Here is a 19190-nt window from a genome sequence, read left to right on the forward strand (position 1 = left end):
TCTATAATACAAAAAAAGAGAAATCCTCATACCTCCCTTTTACTAGTTTCACTTTGGTGGAAAATTCATTTGCATCAAAATAAAATACCCTAAAAATAAATACATTTTTTCTAAACCACGCATGAAAGTTTAACACAATTTTCCACATTTAATTGCAAAGCTGATTTTAATTAGTAAGGCCCTGCATGTGAAAAATGAAGATTCACTTGGGTGAATGTAACACATTGCAGTGTCTGCTGAATGCTCTAATTAATGTATGGCTGCTGTACAACAGGGTGCACTATGGGATATTTATGAAAAATTCTGTGCACGCAGCCATCTATCTGTATTTTAGTTCTTGAATCTACAAGAATAAATACCCCCCCTTTATTCTTTATGAGACATCATTGTGCATGCCATCACTCCATCCATAAACTTTATGGTATGCCTGTCCTTTTTACTATTTGTCAATGATATCATAAATCAGAAGTCAGGACATACATATTTTAACATTAATTTGATAGCAGAGCATGGTTGCACAGTGTGCAAAAATCGAGGTCCATTGATACATCTGTGTAAAGTATAAAAGCCTAAGCACAGAACAGTGAGGTCTTTCTTATTTTTATGCCACAGTGAAAAATCCTGGTGAAAGCTGGAAATAAAGACAAATGTATCTTCATTTCACTCTAAGCTAATAGCCAACTTTTATTATACTATCACAATAATGATAAAATGAACAACTGGGTGTTTTCCTAAGGAAAAACTGTACATCAGCACTAAATAAACAGTGCCTTTCTATTTTATTTACTGATATATTTCTAAATATTTTGTTATAATTGTGGTAAATGACAAGAATTATACTTTAAAGACATTTTATATAGAATATAATTCATTACTCAGGTATTTTTAACATATTTTAATAAGAAGAGATGCACTACTTTGTTAAATCCAGTTAAATATTTTCTTCAACTAATTTTTAGTTGTAAGCAAAAGATCATAGGGATTTTCAGAAGGAACACTGCAAACAATAAATAAATGTACTGACAGGGAATCCATAGTGTATTAGAGGTCTGTATTGGCTGCTGTCTGGATTCAGCAATATACTCTTTCTCTGAATTGTTGATTAATGATTAAAAAGGTCCAGACTTGGGTCTGAAACAGCAACAAAATATACACCAGAAATTGGTGTGTGGTTCTGCATGCTGGTAGCTATTGTCTAGGGCTTTCTGCACAAAGGAACCACAGTTCAATTCCTCCTACCACCATCTGGGTTGGGAATAGCAATTTCAGTGGCAGCAAGTTTCAGAATCTTGATGTGCCAGAAGTAGTAGCCTAATAAAGGAGAGAAAATTCAAAGGCAGGCTATCAGAAGGTGCTGACCCATCTGTGCAGTGACAACAAACAGCAGATTTGGGAGTGGGACCTGCAGCAAGTCCCTGGGCTGGTACAGTGTGTGTTGCCGAGATGATATGCTCATTTTCTTTCAAATGGCAGGTGCTGGGCATATTTCTCATTCAGCACTTCACTTGCAGCCACAGTGTCTGCTGTGGAAAGGTCTGTGTGGAGGTGTTGCTGTCAGCCATTAAATAAATCAAGACTGAGAGGACAGTAAGGACAGGGAATAAAAGAAAGAACATTTGGTAATACTGGGGAGATAATTCCCCCAAGAGGCCACTGCAAGTCTTCTACCTACAGGAAATTAGGATGGCTGGTTTGGTAGCTTGAGTAAACTCATAATGTGCTCTTATGATAGAAATAGATGGTTTGAGGGTAAATTTATGGGTTCTACTTCTCAACTGGCAGAGAAAAAGTGCTGCAGAAGTGATCCATACAGATTGGGCAAGACATTTCATCTCTCTGTGCCTCAGTTTCCCTATCTGTAAAAGGGAAATAATGTTATTTATTCTCCTTTAGAAAGTGTCCTGAGATGTATGGATAACAAACACTGCACAAGAAATTATTATTATGTACTATACTTGCAACTTTGTCTCTAGTATTTACCTACTTGTACATAAATAACGAAGGGCCTGATCAAATACTTACTGAAGTCAATGGGAGTCTGTTCATTAACTCCACTGGGCTGTGTATCAAGCCCTCTATCTGGCAGATTAGGCAGAATTCAAATTATTTATAAGGAGGGTTGAACTTATATTTAGAACCAACTGTATTTTTCCCACTTTGGATATATAGAACTACTACTCAGGCCTTGTCTACACTACAGGGGAAATTCGATCTAAGCTACTTAATTTGAGTTACGTGAATAGCGTAACTCAAATCGACGTAGTTTAGATCTACTTACCGTGGCGTCCACTCCCATCGACTCCTCCTACTCTGCTAAATTGGGTGGAGTACAGGAGTCGACAGGAGAGCTATCTGCAGTCGATTTAGCAGGTCTTCACTAGACCTGCTAAATTGACCATCGATGCATCGATTGTGACTCGTTGATCTCCTGGTAAGTGTAGACAAGCCCTAAGTCAATTCTTTATGCTAAAAGCCTAATTATAATTACCGAGGTTTAATAAGCTAGGAATATTTGACACCTTTCTGTTCAATACTGTGCATTTTAGTAACAACCCTTTGTTATGGATATTGGTGTTGTGTAAAGTTAGTATGGGTCATAATAAACAGGCATATGCACTATAGTTTAACCAAATTTTGCATATATACTCTTTCCAAAGAGCATTCTGGGCTACAAAGAAGGTGAATGTCTTGAAAAAAGCTTTTTTCCATGGATGATACAGTATTCTCATGAATCAATGGTGCTCTACGTTCCCTTAATTCATTCCCACAGCTAGTTGTAATCCCAGTTCCCTTCTTAGTGAATGCTGTACTGGCAAAAGTGTGAGTGATGAAAGTAGCAGGGAAAACAGGAAATTAAGAACGTTGTTGTTATATCTTTATCCCATGCTGATCACTATGGTATCTGAGCTGAGAACAGAACCCAGGACACCTGACTCCCAGTCCCCCCGATCTAACTACTAGACCACATTACTAGACAAAAGCCCATGGGTGGGTTCAGGGAGAAAAGAAAGAGAGGAAAAGGGAAAGAATTAGAAGAGCAAAAACAAGGTTGTGAGGAATAATTGGATAAAGAATAGGTTTTCTTTAAAAACAAACAAAAAACCCAGTATGATGTTTCTTTAAAAACCTTTTATTGAAGTTCTTCCACAGACATCATTTCTTATTAGCAGCTGATATGAAGTACTGCTTCTAGCGGTGTCAGCTGAGGACAGTGGGCGGTTGGTTGCTTTAGAGTCATCTTCAATGACAATAATAAAAAAATCCACAGTACAAAACCAAATGCCAAGTGGATATGCAGCTTGTGAGGATTTGGCATTGTACAACTTAAGGGCACAATCCTGTAAGCAACTGAATAACTTTAGCCAGATGAAGAGTCACATTGGGTTAGCTAGTTTCCTGTCTGACTACCTGATCTGCACCGTTTTCCATCTCATACCGTACTGGCCAACTGTGTTGTACAGTATTGTGAATGATATGTTACAGTAGTTAGTGGCAGTACTATTGTGACTGAAGTTAGTCATGTGTGTTTGAAGGACCAAGTCCTAAATCAGTACTGTGCAATACAGTTTGTAATATTGTAAAGCATATTTTGCCAGTACAGGATATGATTATCCTCAAATGTTAACACCAGTCATTGTTTAGATGTTAAGCTCTTTGGGACAGGGACTTTTTGTTCTGTGTTTGTACACTACCTAGCACCACAGGGTCCTTGTCTATGACTAGGATGCTAGGTGCTACAGTAATACAAATAATAAATAATGTTCCTAGAGCCGTTGCTAGTTGAAGGTCTTCAGGTTTTGACACAGTTTTTAATACTATTAGTAAATGTACTTAAAATACTCATGGGCTGGGGTGCAGGATCAGTTCAGCAAGCAGGAAACTAATGCAATTTCTCCATCTGGCCAATTGCAACATCATGTGAAGGAAATCCACAATTATCTATCTATCTAGGTGTCATGGGGTTGGTATGTCCCATCCCACTTTGGGGGCAGGGCAAGGGCTGTTGTAGTCCCGTGACTAGGTTTACTTGAACCATCTTAGCCTCGGAGGAGTGTAGCCTAATGGCCAGAGCCAGTCTGGCGGCCCTGGGTTTTCAGGTAGGATGGAACACCAATCAGTCTAGGGGCTCAGGCCTTCAGGCAGGGTGGAACACCAAATAGTCTAGAATCTGACATTCTCGCTCTGGCACACAGCCTAAGGTCAGGGAGCTGACACCCCTATGTGGGGTTGGCAGCAGGACATAGGGCAGTAGTGGGCAACTCTCATTGGCCAGGAATGGCAAATTGAGGCCACTGGGAGCTGCGGGCAGCCATGCCTGCGGACAGTCAATGTAAACAAACTGTCTCACGGCCCGCCAGTGGATTACCCTGATGGGCTGCATGCGGCCCGCGGGCTGCAGGTTGCCCACCACTGATGCAAGGGGACCCAGGCCTACCCTACTCCACCGGGTCCCAGTCCAGGGCCCTAAGAGTGGTGGAGAGTTCCACCATTGTGTTAGCGGGGATCCCACTGCAACATGCTGACAGTGTCCGGCCCTATGGGCTGTCCCCCTGGGCCACTTTCTATCCTGTCTCCTCATGTGGCAGTCTGGGCATCCTTGGCATCTCAGGGTTCCTCGGCTTGGGCTGCTCCGAGCAGCCTTGACCACTCTTGGGTGCCTTCCATTGTCCTGTTGTTTGCCAGGGTCTCAGCGTGTTTGGCTTCCACGGTCTGGAGATTTGGTGGCTCCCGGGCTGGAGATTTGGCATCCTCCCTCTTTAACAGTCATCCCCTAGTGAGCAGAGGTTCTCTCTTTTATACCTGGGTCCCAGCCGGAGCATGTCCAGCAGGGGCGTGAAAGCCTAGCCTCCTCTGCCCATAGCATGGTGTTAACCCCAGATGGACCAGTGCAGGTCTGGTGTGCCCGTAAAATCAATAACTAATTTTATCTTCACAACACTTCTGTCAAGTACGAGAATATTATCCTCATTTTACATATGGGGAACTGAGGTACAGATATGACTTGCCCACCACCACATAGGAAATCTGCATCTGAGCAAAGAATTGAATCTTTGTTTCCTGAATCCCACTTTAGTGCCTTATGCACTAAGCCATCCTTCCTACTCCTGTATTCAAAATGTGTTCTAGCAAAGATAGACTAGCAAATGACTTCTTGTTATGGTGTATGTGCTGTGATTATATGGTATTTTAACATAGCAACTGGTCCTCACTGACCAACATTCATTATGGAAGTGCTGGTTGTGATTCCTGCTAGGAGGACCTGTCATTAATAGTTAAGTCTGAGATGAGTTTTGCACTTAAATCAGAGATTCAATGACTGTGTTATGTATAACAAATACAATGTATTTTCCTCAAAATGACAGCACTTACTCCTTGGGCACACAATATTTTTGTGGGCATTTATGAGTAAATCTGTAAATTAGCTTGAGTTAAAATTAATTTAAAAATGGATCTTTGAAGAAATTTAGCACCAGGTGTCAGATCATTTTTTGTCCCTAATGATCTTAATAACACAGACTATTTAAACTTCCTGTAGAGAGAAACTCACTGAAATGCATAGGCTACGCTGGAAGACTTCACAACTGAAAGGTTTTTTTTCTTCACCAAGGGTTGAAGAAGAATGTCCTTCTTCAGAAAATCCCACAAAGAATTGCCCTCTTTTAAAATGGCTGCCACCTCCTTTTATTCTCAATGGAAATGAGGCAACATGCTGCCTTTAGGAAGATGGTGGTTCCCTCTTTCAAAATAACCACTTTCTCCCATTATTTCAAATCTGCCATCAGACAACATGGTAACCCCTTGTGCTGTCATGGGGCTTTGAAGCAGTGGCTCCCTCAGTGCATGAGACAGGTGGCGGTGGCTGAGCAGTGACATGTCCTAGTGAGTAGCCATGCTAGAGTCCCTCTGGATTAATTAAGTCAATGGGAGCCCTTCTCCCATCAGTTAGAGCAGCTACCCTAGAGAACTTACAGCTGCGCGGCTACATCAGTGCAACTACACTGCTGTAAGTTCGCTAGTGTAGCCATTGCCTAAGAGTAAATAAAAAAATACAGAGTACAAGTAGCGATATGTTAAACTTTTTGGTGGTTGCTTTTGAGAAAACATGTTACAATAGTAGCGTTTCACAGTTCTGTAGCCTTTTCATCCGTGGATCTCAAACACTTCACAAGTAAGTAATTTAAGCCTCACAGCAGTTTTGCAATGTTAGGTAAGGTAGATACAGGGTATAGTAAGGTCATAACATTCACCACATTGTAATGTAATCACTTCTGGGTTTCAGAATAACAGCTGTGTTAGTCTGTATTCGCAAAAAGAAAAGGAGTACTTGTGGCACCTTAGAGACTAACCAATTTATTTGAGCATGAGCTTTCGTGAGCTACAGCTCACTTCATCAGATGAAGTGAGCTGTAGCTCACGAAAGCTCATGCTCTAATAAATTGGTTAGTCTCTAAGGTGCCACAAGTACTCCTTTTCTTTTCACTTCTGCGTTGGGACCTAATCTACCTCATTGAAATGCAGAAGTAGGCAGAATATAATTACATGTGTTTAAATTTTGTCAGGGCCCTAGAAATAACATTTCTACTCTTAAATGGGACCTTTAACGACCAGAAATAGTCAGGACTTCTATTTTACCTCACACCTGAAATAAAGCATCACCAGCTATAATGTTCTTCCTATGATACCTGTCTAGAGAATTGGCTTAATAGTAACTGAGGGCATGGCTACACTGGAAACTTCAGCGCTTTGAAGTGCGAGTGTGGTCGCACGTGAACGCTCGGAACCTGTTTACACTAGCGCTTTAAAACACTCTGACTTGCTGCGCTCAGGGGGGTGATTTTTCACCCCCCTGAGCCAGCAAGTTAGAGCGCTATAAAATGTAAGTTAGTCAAGCCCTAATTAGAGGAGAGAATGCCACTTTGTGAATCACAGAGCTGCTTTCTGCATCACCTTGGTGTTCCTTGAAGGTACTGACATATCAGGTCAGAAATGGCCTGGCCTTGCTTAATTGGTGAGATTTAATGAGATTACAATAAAGGTGGATCAGAATCTGAATTAGAGTTTTAAAACAAGCGTCATTTTTAGAAAGAATGCCAAATAAATTCCAACTACAGAGTTAACTTAATATCTCAGAATTCATGCATTTTGTTTCCAATTATGATATTAAAAGGAAGTAGGAGGAAGCAGGACTGAGCTGTTAAAATGGCATTGACTAAAAGTGGAACCACTTATTTAAAGTGCCAGCATTTAAGTAAAACCATAAAACAGACATAACGTTGAGTATTATCTATCCACTGTAATTCTGACTGTTCAGTGGAAAATAGCAGTTTGTTGGATTTAGAAACCAAAATCCAGGGGAGACCATTCAAAATTGTCGTGGTTAGTTTACAGTAACTAGTCATGAATCTGTTTAGTCTTCATGAAATACTGTGGGCCAGACTGAAACCTGCTGTAAGCTGGAGTTAGATTTGTGTCTGCTCACACTGAGTAAATTGGGCCATTGTCTTATGGCATGCCTGCAGAAAACTGGTGAATCCAGCATACATCACAGAAATATTAGGAATGCCCTCTAAAGAATCTGACCAAACTCTCCAGTGTTCTGTAGCATATGAAAACAGAAATAAACCATTACAGAATCCAAAACTGAAAAAGACCTACCTGTTGTATTGCAGTATGGCTTTGGGTAATATCACAGTGAGGTGCACCAGTTCCCAGTGATGCATAGCTGGGACCTCATCCCCCCTTCAAAACTCCCAACATACTGTGGACTTCAAACTGGCCTCAGATATATAGGCACAATTCCCATTTATTTCGTTTGCAGTTTGTTGATGTTAATAATTGGGATTATTGGGGTAAAAAGATACAAATAATTTTTCCGCATAAAATCTCCCTGGGTAATATTTTCAAAAGTTCCCATGTGACACAGGTCCCATTTTTAAAAGTGATTTAGAAGACTAAGTCCTGTTGCCTTTCAAAGAGAGTTAGCCTCCTCAGTGCCTGAATTACTTTTGAAAATGGTATTCAGGCTACTAAGTCACTTGGGCCCTTATAAAAATGTTACCTCTAGTCCCCTTTCTCCTACCCCTGTTTCTCACTCCCTTTCAACCTTCCTATTGTGCCCTTCTCCTTTCCAGACATTTTCCCTTCTTCACCCTGTGGTCCCTTACCCACTTCTTGCCCTCGTCCATGCCTGCCTCTGTCCCCTTCCAGCCCTTCTCTCTTGTCTCCTTAAAATTGAACAGTAGAACTGGTAGTTGCAGCATTTCCCTCTGCAGTCTAGCCACAGAAGGTGTGCTGGCAGTAGAGTTTCAATGGGAAAATGCCACTTCCCTCCCACAGCCCAGCTGCCACTTTTAAATCATGCTGTGTGGGGCTTCCACTCCCTTGGGAGACTATTTTCCTTTCCTGTTGAAGACTGTTCTACAGTCTAATAGAGCTTGCTGACAGCTATAATAAGTAACATTATATACAGTAGTATATATTTTTTTAATTGTAATATGAGTCAGGTGGCATCCTCACTATTCTGGATGGATCTAATTCGACTCTTTTGCTGCACTTATGTCCTTCCTTTTCACAAGATATGTGGAAAGCAGGGCCAGATGAAGGTATGAGCATTATACACCTGTGCTGAGGGCTCCAGCTCCTGGAGTCATGTTATTATATCAAAAGTCAAGCTTTCATTTTAAAAAGAAAAGTAATTGCTATCCCTCATGGTTGTGAAGAAAACCTTGAGAACATGAATTGAGCATGAGTGAATCAGTGAGGTCAGCCTGAGTCTGCAAAGAGCCTGAAACAATAGCTCTGAGAGGGTGAACTGCCTTGTGCAGCTCAATGGAGCTGTTAACTTTAAGACCCACTCTTTTGGTGCACCCTGCCAACACAATCGCAGAGCATGGCAGGAGAAGACGAGGGCAGCCAGCTTGGCCCACCCATGCAAGCAGGTACACTTGGGGGGTAAGTACTCATGTCCCCTTTTGCACCCTCTCTACTGGGGAAAGAGGATCCCTGCTGCCACCACTTCTGTTTCCAATGGGAAAGGGCCTCATGCCAGTGCATCTGCCTCTCTGGGAGAGTGTGAGGGGCTCCTCTACAGCAAGGGCGGGTCAGGACCATGGGGTAGATCCATGGGGGAAGCCCTTTGTCTTGGTGTGCCTAGGGACCTGGATTGCTTTCATCCAGTCCTAGAAGAAACACTGCACAAAACTCTAATGATTATTTGAAAAATAAATACATAATGTTAAAATTCAGTGTCCAGCCAAGAGATTTACAAAATACTGGAAGAAAGGCCATAAAGGCAGATGGAGTTTGGTTATAAGGTTATGCTTCAGCAGTAAACTGAAAGGCACAACAGCTTGTAACTAAATTTTGTCATGGAAATCAAGATCAAGGAGGTGTAATGACAAAGGCATTTCAGAAATCCTCTTTTTGTTAAACAGGTTTTTATGTTAACTTTTGTGGCCCAGAGCCTATTGAGAAGGAAAAAATATTGTGGTGGGTAAACCTACAGTCATTCAATAATAGTATGTTTGCTAAATGAATACTAATAAAGCTTAACATCTTTAAAAATAGCCCAATTTTAGATGCCATAGAATAGTGGAATGCTATCAATTCCATTCTGTTGGAGAGTAATCATATTTTCTCTGTGTTACAAAAGGGTACGATCTTATTTTTGTTCAAAACAGGAAGGGTTTAACATCTCAATCCTCAAACTACCAGAATTTAGAATATTTCACACTTGAATGACTCCTAACCAACCGTGTAAGACAAAGAACAATGTCCTGTAGCTTATGCTGGAGGTGAGAATGTGGTACATAAGCACTGAAATAACTGCAGCCTTTATCATTCTATTTTTGTCAGTTTCTTCCATAATTTCAACTGTTTACTGGTGGCAGTCAAACCATTTTATTAGTAAGGATGGTGCATTATAGTATTTCTTTCTATTGATTATGATCCTCACTCATTTGCCATTTGGACAAAGCAAAATCCTTATTGTTATGGTTGTATGAACTTTAGCATATCATATGTCCTGATAGCGTATCATATATCTCTCTTAATTAAAAATCAGTTGGGATCCAATACTATTGTGTATTTATGGGGAGATGACAGCGCATTTGTGATGGCTATCAGTAATTGATAACCACATTATAGTAACCCTACATTAGAAATGCAATAAAATGGCAAAGTATGCTATTGCTTAAAACTTAAGTACATGCTAGAATGATAGTTTGACCTGCTGTGTTGATGTTAATTATGATCTACTAAGTTAGTGTCCAAGGGTGTTGATTGAACTAATATACAGAGAGACATGTTGTTAAATGATTGGCAGTGTAACAGCATCCCTAATCTTTGCTTTACACCAGTTTTAGAATCATAGAATATCAGGGGTGGAAGGGACCTCAGGAGGTCATCTTGTCCAACCTCCTGCTCAAAGCAGGACCAATCCCCAATTTTTTTTGCCCCAGATCCCTAAGTGGCCCCTTAAAGTATTGAACTCACAACCCTGGGTTTACCAGGCCAATGCTCAAACCACTGAGCTATCCCTCCCATGTTTTGGATCCCTCAATTTTTAGGTGTCCAGGCTGAGTCTCGATTAAAATTGAGACATCCAGTATCAGTAACCACTTAGTAAATTTAATCACATGTGCTACCTGTAGTGGATTAGCAGGAGTACATTAAATCTCTGCTGTGTGGATAGCATTGGCTGCCTCTCTGCTTCCAGGTGGAATTCAAGCTGTGGTTTGGGTTAAAGCTATACTGCTGTACATAGATTGGGGTCCTGGCTATCCTTTAGAGGCTGCCTCTCACCCTGTTCACCATTGTGATCATTTAGATCTGCTGAGATGCTTTTGCCAATGATCCCTGGATTAGCAGTGTGTTCCTGAGGATGGGAAGTGAGGCATAGCCCAATAGGGGGAGGTCCCAGCTGTTGAACTCACTAGATTCAGTCAACCACCACTCTAAGATTAGAACACTCCATAGCATGAATGTGACAATGGAATATCTAAGCAGATTCTAAGAGCTAGCCAAAACATCACCAGGAGCGAGGAGGGGGTTTCTTTGTTAGAGAGAGGTGGTAGAGAGAAAGAGAGTTGTTTGTCTCTTTACATTTGTCTAGTGAGTTATTTTTAATGTATGCTGTGTGGCTAGCTGTCATGGGGATAGGCACATAAATATAAAGGACGGTGGAGAGAGATGAATTGTGTCTGGATGATGGGGCAGTCACTGGTGGCTTATATTTATTTATTTAAATACTTTTTGATCTAGAGGTGCACATTGCTAGGCCATACTGTTGCATTGCCCTCATTCTCCTGTCTGTCCTCTAACATCTTATATTCACCTACTGTATCTTGTCTTAAATTAGACTGGGGCTGAGAGAATGTCTTCCTGTGTATTTCTAGAGCATCTAGCAGAATGGGGCCTTGATTTAAAAAGCTTGTAGAGGTTTTAGTGATTAGAATTCTTTGGTTCAGGTTAGTAAATAATTTGGTGGAAAAAATGGATTTCCTATGCAGAGGTAAGATATGTACAGAGATCCATAGACGTCTATGCTGGATTCAGCTTCTGAAGTTCCTTCCTGGAAATGGCTATCTGAGATGTAAGACTATTTCCACCAGCATAGTGGCCTGTTGCACTTCCCATTCCAATTTCCAAATAAAAGAAAAAAATCCAATGGAAAATGTGTTTAAAAAAAAAACAACCCCCCCCCAAACAATAAACTATTCCTCTGCTTGTGACCCAAACATTGACACATTGTGCCGCTGCAAGAGAAGCTGAAGTGAAAGTGACAATTCTGTTCTTATTGTTCACGTGGAGAAAAATGAAACAAAGTGTAAACCAGGCAAAAATAATTCAGATGTTTGCAAATCCTTTTGTATTAATAAGCTAGGTTGTTATTAGTAACACAAGACAATTTGTTTTCAAAACTAATTAATTATTGTAAACTTGAAAGAATCCTTTCAAAGGTAATGTTCCAAGAGTGGAGTTTTTAATAACTGTTCTCAGTAAGAGAACAAGTTGGCTACTCAGTCTGACCATTTACATTCACAGGGTCATATTATGCCCTTAGTTTCACCTTTAGGAGATATTCCAGCCTTGGGTGTAAAACTATTAGGCCCCAATCCAGCAAAGCCCTTAAGCACATGCTCAAAATTAGGTCTATTGAAGTCAAAAGATATTGGCCCAAATGCTCAGCTGGTGTATATCAGGATAGCTTTATTGGCTTCAGTAGCTGTTGTACAGCAGCTGATGATGTGGCCTATTATATACGTTTTAAATACAGAAAAAATGTATTGCAACATTTTTAGTCTGATTGTGGGTCACTGTCTAAAATTTGTTTAGTTTTACTTAAAAAACAAACAAACAAAAACACTACAATTTTTATATTGTACCATGACGTACACTGATGTTTGCTGAGTAACCATATAATCTTATTGTCACCCCTGTTCATTCTCCCATTTTCCCAACTGTTTTGTTATCCCTGTCCCCCTTTTGTTACATCCTATTTTAAATGACACCCCAATCCTGCAAACACTTATGTCCTTATATATATGCCTAGACACCTTGGAGTTGGTAGTAGTAGAGTAGTAGTAGTCTCCCGTTGCTGACGACGACGATGATCTTGTTGCAGTTCTCATATATATATCCTTGGGACTACTCATATACATAAAGGTTCTAAATGGAAAAGTATAGAATTGAGTCATAGTTAGTATGCAAGCTGTTTGAGGCAGGTATCTCATCTTACAACATGTACTATGAGGTAGCTAACACACATTTGGCAGTGTGACTTTTATTATTATTACTCCATAATGAATGGTACTAAACTCCCATGGAAGACATTTAGACGCTAGGGAGTTCAGCAAGGTCGTTTATATTTGTGAAGCTGGTATCTTTTTAGCAAATTAACTGTTTTCATCAAATTGAAATAGTAATGTACTTGTATGTTATTTGAGAAAGTCAGCAGCTCTCTACTTAATACTTTATTTTCAATGGAAAGAAAGCAAAATGAAGTAAAGATGACATTATTTGATAATATGCACTTGAACTGTGCTTCCTGTTTAAAAGAATTTGATTCACTGCACCAGAAAAATAGATTGTAAAGAATTGTGAAATACATGGGATGCAGCCAGAGCTGTAGAGATTAATAATTTGATGGATGAGTTTACTATATTTTGGTATTCAAGTACTGAAGTTGACATAGTTGAGAAAGTGGTGACTTTAGGTCACATACCTAAAAATGTAGATGGGTACCTAGTAGGATTTTCAAAAGCAAGTTAGATGCATAATTCCCATCGCAATGATAAGAGTTAGGTACCTAACCTGCTAAGGTGCCTAAATATCCACCAAAGACTATACTTTAACTGAAATTAAAATGTCATGTGAAAAGAGGAGGGCAGTGTTGTTGGGGATAATTTTTAAGTTTGTTAAACTCAGATCCAATATTTTTAAAGTGCTAATACAAAGAAGAAAAAGCAATTTGGAATATTATTCAACTACAGAGCCTGAAACTGCATCTTGACTTCTTTCTTCTGAAGTCAATGAGTTCTTTGCTTGAGTTAGAACTGCAGCATGGAGCGCATAAAATAGGACACTCTATACTAAAGAAAGAATCTATTCAGATAGCATGCTGGTGGACATGTGATATATGATGCAACAAGTTGGGGCATAGGGAACATCAATCAGTAGTATCTTTAATGACACATAAGGCATGGTTGAAAAGGTAAAAGTAGTGGGATGACTTAGAAATAAGATGTGAATTTGGGGATCAAAATGCATATTCCACAATGACAAGTCCTATAGCATTTAATAGAGAACAATAATACTGTATGGTTTTGAACCATCAGGTAGTTACATAAGATTGTTCAAAAACCATAGAAAAGCTACCATCCTCTATTAAATATAGATTTTTTACATACTTTCCTTTGAACACTAATACATTTTTCTATATCCCTACTGGTTTCATCCCGAGTAAGTTCTACAGGACTTTTCCATAGGGGTTGTTACTAAAAGAGTCTGAGAAACTAAAATGGGTGGGAGGGACTCAAAAAGGAAATGGGGAGTATTCAGAGGGAAACTGCAGGAAGCCCAACATGTAGGTATACTATTGAAAACAAATACAGCTGAAGTGTGCATGTGTGGGGTGGTGGGGGTAGGCGGGTGGTTGGGGAGAAACAAATACAGATGACATGGGGAATACAGGGAGCAATAAAATAGAAAAGCAAACAAGACATAAATCAATAGGATCATGGCTATGAGAGGGTATACACAAGTCTAAAAAATAAGCAGCTAAGACAATGATCACAGAAGCCAAAATTGAAAATGGAACGATCATTGCAGAAGGTATGGGGACAAAAAATAACAGGTGTTACAGATATATCAGGAACAGGAGGTCAATGAAAGAGACTGAAGTCTCTTTGTCCGACTGTGAGAGGAACTTAGTGACATATGAGGCAGAGATTGCTGGGAAGCAAAATGCTTTCTTTTCCTCAGTGCATTTACCAGAGGTAATGAGGGGAAAATGCCAGAAAGAGATAGGAATGTCTTGGAGGCAGAATATGAACAATTAATGAAACTAAGTGTAATACAAGAATAGATAAAACAAAGAAAGAGAAGAAATTAGAGCAGCTAAATAGAAAGAACGTTCCAGGTCTGATGGCCTGTCTCCCAAGATTCTGAAAGAGAGATATTATTTTTTTTAAATTCCCACTGAACTTAAGATATACTTGAAAACTATAGAGGAGTCAATGAAAGACCATATTTTTAAAGGGTTCGTAAGAAGAATCAAGGCAATTTCAGACTTTTAGGGCTTAATATCCAAACAAAGCCAAGAACAGATTCTAGATGTTGATCAAGGACCAAATAGTTTGGATTGATGTAAACTGGTTGAAGTTGACCAAAAGGTGGTCATGATTAACATACATGGTTAATTTTCTTGGGAGACTGACTGTATTGTAAATCCTACATGGTACTGGGTACTCTGGTCCCAATCCATCAAAGTACTTAATACACACTTAACTTGAATCCTGTGAGAAGTTCCATTAAATTCAATTAATTGCTTATGAGCTCGCCTGGATTGGAGCTAGAGGAGCCAGTACCTTTCAGGGTCGAGCATACTGAGCACAGAGAGAGAGAGAAAAGACATGCAGCTAGATTTACAAAGCAATGTACATGTCTAAACATGCAGATAGGAACCTAGTGGTATTTACAAAAAGCACCTAATTAAGTAAGGCATCTAACTCCCACTGATTTCAATTGCAGGTTAGTGGGACTGGGTCTAGAAGAAATGTCATGGGTTCTTAGGTGCCTTATGAAATATAGTGTAGAAAAATATAGACAAAGTTGAAATTGGTAAATAGGATTATGATTGGCAATTAGGTTGCCCTACCTTTACCCGTAATTGATTGCTAATGTGTCAATCACAATGGCCTTTAGTTGCCAAATCCAAAAATTAAAAGGAACATTGGTATAGTCTGACTAGGACCATATTCTCTGCTCCTTCCCAGAGTGACTTCTAGGAGAACTAGGTTTGGGTGAGATGGCTTTGCAAGTATTTAGCAGCCTTTTTTATTGTGTACAGTGTGGAAAAAAGAGGTAATTTCTGCATTGCATTCTAAATGTGACAAAACTCAAGCTCACTTTATCTCCAGTGATTTTCACAAATGAGGAGCTGCTTCAGCCCTTCACCCCTGAGTGTTTTACCTGAGATCTGCCTGTTGATTAGAATATTCTAAGAGGGTTATGAAAAGAGCGAGAGAGAGAGAGAGAGACTCAGTCCTGGAGCTAGTCAGGGTGTAGCCCACTGACAGCTTTAAAAATAAGAATCAGAATCTTGAAGAATATGGTATTAATGGAACTCGCACTGAAGAAAGATAGTACTAACAGTATGAATGATATGGAGGATGAGTATGGACAGAAACTTAAAATCATCAGGGAAGCAAATGACAAACTGTGATAACAGAATATAGTTCAAATCAGAGGTGACCATTATGGCACCATCCAGACGACATCTGGAGTATTGAGCACCAGGAGGGGCCCCATGTTTTAAAAGGCTTTTGATAGAACTCCAAAAGGTGTCAGGTGGCTACGAAAATGGTAGAGTGTCTCAGTGGTTTGTAACTGTGTGGAAAGGTAGGAAAATTGATTGTGAAAGAGGAAATTAAAGGTCTATAGAGAAGAGTTTGAATGTCACAAAACTATTAATGACAGGAAACAGGCTCAAAAACAATGTGGCTTGTGCTGCAGTTAAGTTCAGACAATAAGGAAGTTCAAGTGAAACTTCTTTACGCAGAGGGTAATTCAATGTGTGCAACAGAGCTCTCTCAAAGGAGATCATATTAGACCAGAAATTATGGGGAAAACATTAAGTTGGACAGATAGGTGGACAACCCAACAGAAAAGTAGCATGATCCTCTTCTGTCCTATAATGTTGTTATGCCTGTAGCTAAGGTGATCAGAGAACAAATGATACCCAATTTCAGATAAGTCTGACTTTCAGCACTGATGTTTTCAGAAAATATCATAGGATTTGTATGGATACATTTTAACTTGAATGTTTGAGACCTTCTAAAAGTAGTTCTGCCAATGTTTATGTTTGTTTTGGTTTTTATGCACCTTCATGGCACATAATGGAGAGGTAAAGTGAATAATTGAAGACCAATTTATTGTTATTATTGTTATCTATATGTAAGGGTCCAGTCCTACTCTTAGCTTCAAATGTTTCAGGAGCAGATCCCAGTTGTAACTGATCAAAATCTCACTGAATAGTTTAAAGATATGAAGGACTGCTTTCCCACTCCTTACAGGACTGATCAATAATTGCTAGGAAAAAATTATTTGCTATAAATTAAAAAAAAATGCATCTACCATGGAACAAAGTTCAACATGAAGCAGAGATAACACAGTGCAGGGGGAGCGAAGAGGGGAGCGGGAAAAAAATTCTTATTAGCTTTATAATTGCAGTGATGACCCCTGGGTATAGCATTTCCAGACAGTTAATGACTGACTAGACGCCATGAGGGTTTGGAAGGGCCTTCCCCTTTGGTCATTATTGCCTAAGCAAAGTGTATTTTTTTTCAAAAATGTACATTTTAAGGAAAGCAATTAATGTAGTAAATAATTATAAAACCTGATTAAATGACATAATGCTTTGCACAATCTGACCTGCAGAGGAGAACTGCCAGACAGTGTAATAACATAAGTCTTTTATTTTTCCGAATAGTGTTTATGGCTGTCCTTTGGCAAAAAAAAGAAAAACACAAGATAAGCAACCCCAAGAACCTGCTCCCAAAAGAAAACCCTTTGTGGTTAAAACAGACAACTCTTCAGTAGATGAGTGTTATGAAACTGATGGAACAGAGGAGATGGATGAAAAGGAGGAGGAGGAAGAGGAAGAGGAAGAGGAGGAGGAGTATTCTGATGACAATGAAGAGCAAGGTGATGAGGAGGAGGAGGAGGATGAAGAAATAGATCGAGAAGAGGAAGAGGAGATTGAAGAGGAAGAAGAGGAGGATGAAGAGGAAGCAGAAGATGTGGAGGAAGAGGAGGAGGAAGAAGAAGAGGAGGAAGAGGAGGAGGAGGAGGAAGAACGTGGTAATAATAAGAGTATTAGTAAAAAATAAACATTGTGTGTATTATGTGTTAATCTTTCAGTGTGGTGTCCAGGTATTTAGCTGTGCAGCTCTCATTAAAGCTAATGGAAGTCATGCAGCTAAATCTCCCTGTGCCTTGCTGAAAATGTACCCCACAGTGTTCTTTTAACATCTATTTTAATGACTGTCTTCCAAATAATTTTGATGCCACTAGATGTCAAATTTTCAAATACAGAAGTGTGTGTGCCAAAAAATGCCTGCAGAAATGTGTAACTGGATTAATACATGCAATTGCCAGGTATGCATGCAAAAACTGGGTAAAGGTACAAGCAAATGGTTAACTGCAAGTTCCTGTTCTCATCATTTGCATGTACATTTACTGAATCTGCCTACCTAATAGCGGTGATTGCTCAGATAAGCGGTCATGTGTTTGCAGGTGGTTTTTTGGTGAGCACAAGTGGATCTCTTCCCTTTGAAAATTTGGCCCTGAACTTTCTTGCAGACAAACAATATCAGAATGAAATGTTATCAGATACTTTGGTTCTTTGAGACTTGGATGTTGTGTACTTTAGTTGATTTTATTAAAATTATGGAGAGTGACAGGTTTAAACAAAGAAAGTCCTTCTAAAATTATATTTTCTGAATACAGTACCGTACATTTGATGCCTTTTACCTATATAGATATTAATTAGTAGCCCAGCTAATTTAGTAGCACTGTGATTAATCCATTGACTTTTCTTTTTACTGGGATTGTGGACTCTGTGTAAGCATATTTTTCAAAATATATGATAACTCTCTGCTTACCTCAGAATCCGTCCATTAATTACATTATAATGTACTGGGATGAAAATGAAGAATCGTGCAAAGATTAATGAGCTATCTAAAAAGTATTTTGTTCCCATTTCCAGGGAACACGTTTTTGGTTGGGTAGATTCACCTTTCAAACCAATAAAAATATAAGAAAAACTTTCAGCGCTCCTCAGTTGGATTCCTCTTAGGAGCCAGATATGAAAGTTGTCTGACTTTTGTTTCAGCATTCTGTTAGATCAGGTTTAGAAAAAAGATTTAGCAAGTACTCTTTTCATTCAGACAACTGTGTGGCTTACAGATGGCTATAAGCATTTTTTTTGCAGATGCCTCAACCCACAGCATTTCCTCATTCACTTTTAATTTGCGTACCAAAACTATTAAAAACAAGGTAGCCAAGCTTGAAAGTTCCGAAGGAGTTTGATGCCGGGGGAGACTGGTTCCTTATGCAAAGGACTCTGTTGTTTCAGAACCTGTAAGGATAGTCTATCTGAGCTAAGGCAGATGTGTGACTGCAATTGCTATCCTGTTGGATTGCATAGGAACTCTAGCAGTTCTTTCTTAAGAGGTAATGGCAACTGAACATCTTGGCAACTGGATCATAGTGGAGCTGTTGCAATGGTTTTGGGCCCAGGTGGAAAATAATGAATCTACACTATCAAAAATGATTTAAAGGGGAAAAAAGACTCAGGAGCTAAAGAAACTTCCTTTTGCCAAGCTTCGTATTAGGTTTACTGGTACAGATATTATGGAACATGGTGCTTTACTTATGTCCAGCACTGCTGCACGTACAGTTAGTGA

The 19190-nt window shown here is 39.5% G+C and overlaps 1 protein-coding gene across 23 annotated transcripts in view; it reads left to right on the forward strand.

The window, feature by feature from the left end:
• MYT1L (myelin transcription factor 1 like) overlaps positions 1 to 19190 on the forward strand; it is a 380247-nt gene that overhangs the window by 233302 nt on the left and 127755 nt on the right. For 22 of the 23 annotated variants that reach the window (XR_012157935.1, XR_012157936.1, XM_073336127.1 and 19 more), the window contains one exon: positions 17213 to 17583. Coding sequence is in view for 21 of the 23 variants with exons in the window: in XM_073336127.1 (XP_073192228.1) it covers positions 17213 to 17583 (371 nt within the window). In the remaining 2 variants the exon portion in view is untranslated. The remainder of the gene's footprint in view (positions 1 to 17212; positions 17584 to 19190) is intronic. The other variant, XM_073336119.1, reaches the window with a different exon arrangement.

This window comes from Lepidochelys kempii, chromosome 3 (assembly GCF_965140265.1).
Source record: "Lepidochelys kempii isolate rLepKem1 chromosome 3, rLepKem1.hap2, whole genome shotgun sequence".
In the NCBI taxonomy this organism is placed as follows: Eukaryota; Metazoa; Chordata; order Testudines; family Cheloniidae; genus Lepidochelys; species Lepidochelys kempii.